At 39.7% G+C, this 10,523-nt stretch overlaps 1 protein-coding gene across 1 annotated transcript; it reads right to left on the bottom strand.

Annotated features, from left to right (window-relative positions):
• Positions 1-352: 352 nt before the first annotated feature.
• Positions 353-7,704, bottom strand: atad1a (ATPase family AAA domain containing 1a). The gene is made up of 9 exons (XM_069706614.1): positions 7,504-7,704; positions 7,212-7,310; positions 6,974-7,094; positions 5,458-5,658; positions 4,148-4,254; positions 3,937-4,026; positions 2,762-2,812; positions 2,361-2,533; positions 353-1,153 (listed from the first exon to the last, which is right to left on the bottom strand). The coding sequence occupies exons 1-9, from the start codon at positions 7,675-7,677 to the stop codon at positions 1,024-1,026; spliced, it is 1,146 nt and encodes a 381-aa protein (XP_069562715.1). The 5' UTR covers positions 7,678-7,704; the 3' UTR covers positions 353-1,023.
• Between the last annotated feature and the right edge of the window lie 2,819 nt (positions 7,705-10,523).

Raw genomic sequence — 10,523 nt, 5'->3', positions numbered from 1 at the left:
CCACAATCCTGCCTTGATGTGCGATAATATTCCATCAAGACAACAGGTGCTTATCTGAGCTCTTTGCCGTTATTAGTTGCATGTCAATGGTGCCACACTTTGCTCTGCTCTCCCACTTAGTCATATATGTACTGTTATCTGATGGCATAAACGGAAGTGCTGATTTCATAACTGGAAAACAAATATTTAACTGTTACATGTTCATGTCATTTTAAAAGAAATATTCTGAATTAAAGCTCCTTGGGAGCAGCAACTCTACATGATGAGTATCATAACTGCAGGTCTACAGCAACATACACAATGTTTGATTCTTTCATTGGATATATATATATATATATATATATATATATATATATATTCCTCAAACTGAAATAGCTAACCTTTGCCAGACACTTTTATCACTTGGAAAAGTGCTGCTAGTGAGTAATTTTCTATTTTACAACAACCTTTATAGTGTGCGTGACTTTCTAGCACAGTGAGGGGAAAATCTCACTATTAAGTGATGTCAATGTTTGGTTTTCAACCAAAAAAACACATAAATTGGGAGTGAAAGTGGATTTGGAAATCAATCAGCAGAGGGAGGGATTACATCGGTCTGGAGAGAAGATTTCAAATGACTCGATATTCATAAATGCCCTCAGGTCTTGATCACGTGCGAGTCAGAGGTGGCATGCAAACCTGGTAGGGTTCGTGAAGATTTAAAATGTTTGCGATCATTTCTTTGTACTCTTCTAAACAGTGTTACAGTGCCCTTGAGTTAGAAACCGACTCTTCTCCGAGGACACGGGAGATCTTTTGAAATATAAATCGCAACTGTACACATCTAGTGGCGCTGTGCTGAAAATGAGCATGCTCAGAAGAACCCCTGGCCGGGTAAACATAGTTTAAGAACAGTATGGCTGTCTGCTGCCTTTTCCAACCGCACCTCTGACACGTTAGCGGGCTCTCTGCTCGGCGAGTTGGAACACACCGTGGACGAAGGCGAGACGAAAACGTTTCCATTCGGCGGCGCACAGATGGCGTTCAGTCCAGAGGAACCTCCGATACGCTGGGTAACATGAAGGCTGTGGCCTGCTTCGATTCCTTCATCTTGTCCAGGCCGAAGAGGAGGTCCAGCTGGGTGACGGGACGCAAACGCTCCTCATCCACAGCTCTGGAGAACAAGGACAAAAAAGAGGTCGGAGGTCAAACACAGAGGCCCCGGTGCCGCACTGCACACTAACTGTACACTTTATGGTATGTTGTAGTTTATAAGATGAGGTATGTTTTATACTCACAGGAGATGATAAAAAACACTTTTGGTCGCACATAAATCAAACTGTGACTTTAGAAGGCCACTGACGATGGCACAAATACTTTTCTAAAAACTAACATTTATGTTTTGTTTCCTGAAGTTTTCCTGGATCTGTTTCGCCTCAATTCTCTGCTTTGAGCATCGTCTTCATCTCCTGCACTGCACTCCGGTAGCATCAAGGCTTTTCTTACTACACAAGTAGTTTTTTTCCCCCTCACTTTTCTGGTGTAAACACACTGCATACTTGTTTGGGACACGCCTTATTCCCTCTGGAAATACTCCCATAATATATGCACATAACATTTAAATATGTGTGACTTCATAATCCTGAAGATAGTTAGTCACAAGAAATTTGATGCACATTCCTATTTGCTCCATGTATGCTGCATTTTCTTGTGTATATTTTGGTATTCCTGCTGTCGGGGTAAACAAATTTCTCGAGGGGCATTTAAAAAAAACAACAACAAAAAAACACTGGATCAACTCAATGCATTGATTACAGAGAACTCTGTAGAGAGCCTTCAGCATTTGCTTCTACTCATTTGAAACCCAATGCAGCTGCTTGGTTTTATAATTAAGTGTTTTTCGCTCAGAGTTCTGAAAAGTTGAAATCATTTTTTCTTTCCGTTATAATGCCTTTGCTACATGAGGGGTTTCAATAGTCGCTTAGCAACAGCTGAAGAATGGGTCACGCAGATCAGATATTTTTTATAAGCCTTTTCTATAAGCTTTTTATACTGTATTCTAGCAGATATTTTTCAACTAATAGCACCATGATTGCTTTTATGTTTTATTATAATCACTTTTACTTTTAACATCTGGCTGGTTAACATCTGAAGGTTGAATGTCTGAAAAGAAAACTGAAAGGAACGGTTAATTAATGGGAATACACAGTCAAATGTAAAGCCGTGTTAACCATCATTTAAGATAATATTGCTATCAGCTTTCAAAAACCCACACTGGTCTAATCACAAACTGTTGAGGGCAGGTGCTGCTGTTAAAGAACAACAGGCTCCATGGACACAGGGGTTATGAAAAGTTGTGGGTGTCTGAACGTGAGTCATACTTTTCCTCCTCCTGGCAGTCCTGCAGCTGCTGAGCGATCTGCCTCATCTGCTCCTTGCGGACGTAGTCTCGGACTCGGTACATGGCGGCGTCGCGGCACAGCTCCCGGAGGTCACTGCCGGAGTAGCCGTCTGTCTTCTCGGCAATCTCCTTCAGATTAATGGCGTTGCTCAGCTGAACAGAAAAAGCAGGACAAGCCATTTGAGGCAATTATATAGAATTAGGCTGTCACCAGTCTTTGCGCCTGTGTCTGTTGCTGCAATCAAGTGCCAGCTGCTCATTGGTTATTTTAATATGATGTGACAGTGAATAGACAGGTGAGAAATGGGTCTCTGGGAATGACAAAAGTGAGCAGTCGAACAGGATAATTTCTTCCACAGTTGAAAAGAAATGGCATCTTACGTTTTCTCCGACTAAAATCAGCCTCAGGATGTCTTGTCTTTGCCTTGTGTTCTGCAAACACAAACAGACAAAGGTTCTTATTATATAAGGCATATTATTGTGTAGCCTTTGAATTCAAAAAGAAAGTAACAGTCATAATTATAAACTATATTTAAAAAGCACTTTTTAAAACAAAGTTACAAAGCGCCTCACAGGCAGAACATTACATAAAACAACAAGATGAATAATAAAATGCATGAAGGACAGAAATACAAATTAAATAATGAACATAAGATTAAAAACCACTTTGATGAACAGGCATCTCAAATAATACCTGGATATGTTTTTTCGCAATAAAAGTACATTTTTAGAAGAGACCTAAATGAAGGCCAGGACTCTGAAGACACTTGCCCAAGGATCTCAAACAGCTCAAAGGGATTAAAAGACTGAGAATACAATCTGGACTGGACCATAAAGAGCTTTCAGAATAATCAATAAGATTTTAAAATCAATCCTGAAACAAGCAGGGATCGGTGTAACGATGCACAAACAGCTGTGTTATGATCGTAGCTTCTCTGGCTTTGGTTAAAAGCCTGGCAGCTGAGTTCTGTATGGTCGTTTCAAAGTTTATTGATTACGATTGGTGAAGAGAATGTCACAATAATCAAGCTGAGAGGAGATTAAAAACATGAATTGTACAAGCTTTGTGATCTGTTGCTCAAAACATAAACTGCTATCAATCAGGATGCCAAGGATTCTTGTAACATACGTTCTGAAAGCGAACCAGTAGATGGCAATATTTGTTTAGTATTATGTTGGGCCCAAAAACAAGGATTTCCATTTTATGAGCATTGAGCTGAAGAAAGACAAAGTACAAAACCAATTAGCAACTAATCACCATATTACAGTTTATCATCAGCAGATCCAGTCTGAATTCCATTTAAACTGCCTGGACACATTATATATCACTAAATACAGAAGTGTTGCGGTACATTGGAGCCTGCAGATGGAAGTTTATTCTGCTACTTTTCATTCAAATTTAGTCTTTAAAATTGCCTTCTACCTGTTACAAAAGGTAAACGAGCCAAAAGATGTAAAAGAAAGTAAATATGGCTCTGATCTTTTGTATACTGAATGTATTCTGAGTAATTATTCAGACTGACTCCACACTGATGGTGCGTGTGTACACGACTTACTGGCAGGCCGACATGAAAAGTGGCAGGCATCCTGCGCAGAATGGCTGGATCCATGTCCTGTGGCCTGTTCGTAGCTCCCATAATCATCACCTACAGTTATAAGAATCACAATGTGAATGCATTATTCTAAAAATAACCACTGGCTGCATTACAAATGTGTTTAATCTGGTCGGTGCATAACAGTATGAAGAGGAGCCCTGGTTGTGTTTACCTGGGTGGTTGAGGAGGTGTCCAGGCCGTCCCACAGGCTCATGAACTGGGCTTTCATCATGGCTGTGGCCTCATGGTCCAGGCTGGAGCGATTCCTCAGAAATGACTCTAACACACAAGAGACAAGGAGCGCAAACTAAGCATGAAGACGGTGTTAACACCAAACTCCTCCGAGATCATTTGGCCAGCTCTCCAACATGGTCAGCAGTTAAGACTGCAACAGGGGACCCAATGAGGGCCCCTTTCATCCTAATTACCACAAAAAAATGGCACGCCTGGGAATTATAAGTAGTGCTGGGTACCGTACAAATCTTGGCTATTAACACAGTTTAGAGGGGGGGAGAGTAAAGCTCATGTTGTTCTCTGTAGCTACAATTAACAGATGTCCTTTAAACACCTCATATTGAAACTATTTCTTACCCCTGTTCTCAAATTGCCTCCCATGCAATTCATAGCTGCTGGCTCGCCAGCTGTGCACATAGAAGCCTCCAGTTGATGCAGCGCATACAACTCAGACAGATATGTGGCCAAAAACTACTTTGAAATAATTGTATATTGTACCACATGAGAAATCTATTTTAGATACTAGATAGTGTCAAAGCAAAAAGCAAGCCCTAGTTATACCAAAAATGTAAACACACAGACATGATACACATATTTTGAGATTCAGTGTAACATACACTTACAAGGACTTATACCAGCAATGTCCACCAGAAATAAAGATGAGTAAATCCATCTTGTAATAATAGAAAGAAAGATTATCCCTATATTTCTGAACTTGTCTGAGAATCATCACATTTAATATTCTCCACCATCAAAGTAATCCTGTGATAAGAATCTGATGGGTAAACTGCAAACAGGAACAGGTAAGATTTTGCATAATTTTAACAATACCAATTTGTCATAATATAAGCAACGCAGGCAGCTATGTTGTCTTTGAGGAGATGCTCACTCTGATCAACTTTCAACATTTCCTGACCTGAATTGACATGATTGAGGGGACAGAATGATTAAACTTAACAGATTCATGGGTGGCAGTCTGGAAAAAGGTGCCAAGAAGCATCACTCACTACTTGTCAGGAATGTCTTCCATTGATGCCATTTCAGATGCTTTTTGAAAACAACATGAATGAAATTCAGAAGAATTTTTTTTCCCCCGGCATGAAAGCTGCCAAAACATCAAAGCAAAATCTGTGTCACATTTTTACGATAATCTCTCCTTGAAAGACTAAAGATCAAGAGAAATCACATCTATCAGCTAACATTTAACAAGACATCACTGTTGGCATGCGTCCTGTTGGTGAAACTCACCGATCTCATCAATGAAGACGATACAGGGCTGAATTTTTACAGCTAATGAGAAGACTGCAGCAGTCAGCTTCTGCGATTCTCCGTACCACATGTCTGTCAGCGTGGAGGCCTGAAGGTTGATAAACTTGCATCCCGAGGCTTTAGCTGTTGCCTTGGCGATCATGGTCTTCCCACATCCTGGAGGACCAAACAATAAAACACCTGTAGGGACAAAAAGATTACAACTCTTTATGATTTTCTAGTTCTAGACTTTATAATTATAATTTGACTGTGACTCATATTGATCATTACTGGCAACTGTGGTGAGATTTCTTTTTCCAAACTTGGTCTTTTCTTCCACAAGTACCAATGGAAGATTTGGCTCAGTTTCACCAATCTATTCCCAGAGGCCATTTACTTTTAAAAAGCTGCACGATACAAACAAAGCCTGAAGTCAGGAAATGGAACTGGATTCCCAAAGCAGCTAATTTTGGAGGTTGACTCACGATGAAGCTCTGTATAAAGCTGCGTGCCAAGCAGTTAAAACTTTCCACACAAGGTTAAAGTATTCCTCTAAGTGATCCTCTGCTGTCACACTGCCAAGTATGTAAATCTCATCAGATGCTTTTTGGCACGTTGTTGTAGATGGAGGCATAATGTGCTGGATGGTTTTCCAACTATAATGATGAAGAGAATGGCCGAAAGATAAACTGAGAAAATTTACAGCAACTTCTAAAATCTGTAGCTCGTCAGTCTTTAATATTAAAACTTTTTTAGTTTTTAATGCGCTCAAATTAACAGTAACATTAAAAAAGTGCAGTGGTTTTGTTCTCATTATTATAGACATTTTTGACCATGAGACTGAAAGGCTGACTGTTGTAAGCACTTTGATGGTCTTCACATTCATGGTGAGTTAATGATGTTGAGCGCACAGAGGAACATTGATCGTTTCGGGCCAAGTCAATCCTCTGGTCTCAATCCAACCAAACAAGTATTTCCATAAAAACTAAACCTCCTGAAATAAGCAAGAAATTAATATGGCCTTCGTGCCGGCCTGGCTGACCATCATGTAAGAAACCGAGTATGTGCAGATTACATTAGCATCAGTCTATTGAATACAAATTATGTAATATTTATTGTGAGAAAACAAGACATACACTAGTATAGGAGTTTCCCTTTTCCTTTTGTAGTGTCTAATTTTGTTACAGATCCCACCCTGTAATTTCTATAAAATGTTGTGTTAGAAGTACATGAAAAAATACATATAAACAATAAAAAAAAAAACCTTCTGTTCCCTAACATTGAGTGGAAAAAAGTTTTGTGTGCCAGACAAAAAAAAAAAAAAAAAAAAAAAAAACATTGTCCCAATACTTCCTAGAAGCATTGAAGATCAAATATTGCCAGATTTTTTTAATCTCTCATTGACTAAGTGAATGTTGATGTTATTTGGTCCTGTAATGTTATCTTGTACCTCAGAAAGTGTGTAAAAATTGACCGTTATAGTTCTTCATTAGATTAAGATTACATGCTGCGGTACCTTTAGGAGGCTGAAAGAGTTTGGATCTGGCTAAAAGGTGTCTCTTCTGAAAGGGCAGGATGACTGTGTCCTGTAGCTCATTGATAACCTCATCCAGACCTGCTATATCTCTCCAGGACACCTGCAGGAAGGTAGAGCAACACAACAAACATTTAAAAAATCTCCATTTGAGTTCTTGTCTGGAAAATAGTTATCATACATTTTTTTTTAAAAATGCAACAACTGTAACAACTTTTACCTTCATAGTTTGTGGATCAACTAGGTGAGATGCAATGTTCATCTCATACTCTGTTAGTTTGACCCCTTCGACACCAATCCTCTTCATCAGCTGTTCTGCCTGGAGAAATAAAACACACAACTCAGCTGAAGACACAAGACGATAATAGTGTGGAAAATGCAGCTGCAGTAGTTCCTGTAGTACCTCTTAGCCTTGTCTCTTAAACTGACACATCAAACTTTGATCAATAGCAGCATCCACCTTGAGCTTATGGCATTTACATGCTTATGACATACTGTGTTTCTCCGCATACCCTTTTCTTGGCTTGGCTTTTCTGTTTGGCGGTCGGGTCCATCGCGTCCACCACCCATTTGATGCTGTAGTATGTGGCTGCACCGAAGATGGTCAACCTCACCAACATGCCCACCACTTCATTCCTGGACAGCGGCCGCATCAGGGCCTCCCTGGGAAGATCTTTCAGCAGCATCTCTGCGAGCTGATGTCAGTCCATTGGCTAGATGAAGAGGTAGGAAGAACATAAATATGGACTAAGTAGGAGTGGCAATACCACACCGTAAAAAAACCAACTCCCTTACAAGTAAAAGTCGGCTTTGTACGAGCACAGAAAAACTGTTTAATGTCCAAGACTGTTTTTAAATAGTTTATTCAGCTTAACAAGTAAGATCATTTTTACCAAACCATAAAGGAACATTTTATCCTTCAGTTTATCACAAATATTAAAATTCAAAATTACCAAATTTGGGAATGCATGGTTTTCACAGGACAGAAAGGGTACGAAGAATTGAGATCGTAATTAGTACCTACAGCTCTCAGACAAACTTAGTGGAGAAGAAATATAAAGCTGCATGCAATGGAAACACTCAAAACTTAAGCACAGCAGTTGAGTAAATGTACTTCATTACATTGTCCCGCATAGACAAACAGAAAAAGTAAGACATTTATGTAGTTACAGTTACACTACATGCGCCAGTAATCTCAGGCAAAAACTGCAATTAAGATTTGTCCACACGATGGCATTTTCTATGGATATTTAATATAACAAATCCCACAATTCAGTATTGCTTTGTAGCACACTCAAGTGTTTATATAGACATTTTAGCACGATGTAAATTAGTCCTGGCTGACCACTAAATAACACCGTAAATAGCAGTGTGAGTGATAAAATAAATACATTATTAAGTTAAAAATTTATTAATTTGGCACACTGCTAATTGTAAAAGATGTTTGCCGAATTGAAGACCGCTTTGGGGGTGATTAGCCATAGGTCATAAATAATGCCTGTAAGGTACAAACCGTAACACACGTGCAGGAGAAATTTACTTTTACAATTTCTGAATAAGATCAGGCGTGTACAACAGCGATCCTCGTAAACAGCTAACAGGCTGTCTTGAATGTTGTATTTTATACTCCGCTGTTGAAGCAGATGCCGCGGATCATTTACATACAAACACGGTGTTATTTTTTATTTTTTTCTCCACGGTAGTAATCACATCCATGATTTAATAACGTACCAAGGAAGACAATTATAATAATTCGCTTGCCAAGCTAAAGCTAATATAGCTGTAACTAGAAAACACCTAACTACTACCGTAAAATCGTGAAATTGAACCTCACAGTGAACTAGACTATTTTACCCCTACTCTGTGTGCTGGCACACGTACATGTAACTAAGACAAAAGAGGAAATATAACATACTTACTAAGATAGAAAAAAAAAAAAAAACCAAAAAAAAAAACCGCAATGGAGCGAAAATGCATTGACGGTGCAACGCGCTTTGTGGCTCGGGTAGGAACAAACTCCTTAGTTCCTGAGGCTATGCTTCATACAGTCAGCCACTGGATGGCAGAACTCACGCACAGATAATGCACGCATCAGCACCATGGACAGCATCCACATCCCAACAGCAGGTACACAACTTTGTAAAGGAAGGAAAGAACGGTGGAAATAGTAGAGGACAGATGATTAAACAGTTTATTGTTAGGGTGGCTCTTGCAAGTTTGGTTGTGAACATGGAGGTTTAAGTAAGTAAATATCTGCCATTCTGACATTTATGTATGATGTACAAAATGTGTGTCCGGTATTTTGCTGTACGGCAGTTTTTCGTAACACAATATCACACATTTTAAAATGTTCTGGTATGCATGAAAATCATGGCCTAAGTTATTATAAATCAGTTATTTTTGTAAAACACAAGACACTACGGTATTTTTTTGGAGCAAAATATTTCGCTTGGGATGATGGTGGGTCTGTCCAAAAGGTTGTCCCAGGGTAGACCACATCCAAATGTACCCCAGTCTGAGATAGCTCAAATCTGCTGCCGTAATCTGTGTTTGGTTCCCACTCGTTTCCAGCACTGTCTGATAATGGATAATTCAGTCTTCTTAACATCAGCTTCAAAGATAAGGCTGTGACAAATGGGCTTCTCCTGCAAGCAATTCATCACACGTGAGCCAAAGGGATTGTTAATTGTCACAGATTAGGAGCTAAATTTGGAGATGCTGTTACAATTTGTATCCGAACTATCCTCTACTTATGGTTTACACCTCTGCTGGGAAGACACAGAAGTATTGGATGTTTGGAAAAACTTTGGTAAAACTCCATTTTACATTAAACTCGCAGCTCCTGCATGAACCTGCAGCCAAAATGAACAATAACAGTTTTTGTAACGTTCAGCTCACAGTCCATAGAAAACCGAGTGCAATCTGGCCCAGTTCACCACACATCTATGTCAGCGTAATTAACTGGATTTTGAACAATGTGCTGGAAAAAAGAGGATTGTCTTTTTTTTTTCTTTTCTTTATTTTTGCTGTGCTCTTGTGTTGGGTAAAACCCCCCAAAGCCTCTCCTCTTTGTAGTCCAATTAGTTGTCCAAATTGGATGCAGAATTCCATCCTGCTCAGTTCCAGCTCTAACCATCCAGTGAAGTTAAGTCCACCCTTGTTGTGGAAAATGGCACACAGGCTGCTATTGCACACACCTTTGGCTGTGAAAATGCCTCATAAAAAGCTTTAATCCCCCTGTACTGCAGCAGTGAGTCCTAAGAGATAGCAGCCTGACGAGGCCATTTTGATGGGTCTGGGCATGAAAGCGCCGGCTTGTGTATCTGCAAAGTGCAGCCGGGGCTCCACATTCCCACAACGCATTGCACCTTGCCCAAACAACCACTCTCAAGGGGGTGGGAGCAAGAAAATAAAATTAAAAAAAAGACCTGTCAACCTCCACTATGCCGAGGCTGAAATAAAACTTAAAGCTCTCGGGCTTGGAGCTTTCACATGCCAATGCATCACTCTTCTGAGAGAACAGGCTGGTAAC

Source organism: Brachyistius frenatus, unplaced genomic scaffold (assembly GCF_029030835.1).
Source record: "Brachyistius frenatus isolate BFR_SWC_R1_liver_20210118 unplaced genomic scaffold, ASM2903083v1 Contig_64, whole genome shotgun sequence".
NCBI classification, from domain to species: domain Eukaryota; kingdom Metazoa; phylum Chordata; class Actinopteri; family Embiotocidae; genus Brachyistius; species Brachyistius frenatus.
This window is presented reverse-complemented; position numbering and strand designations above follow the sequence as displayed.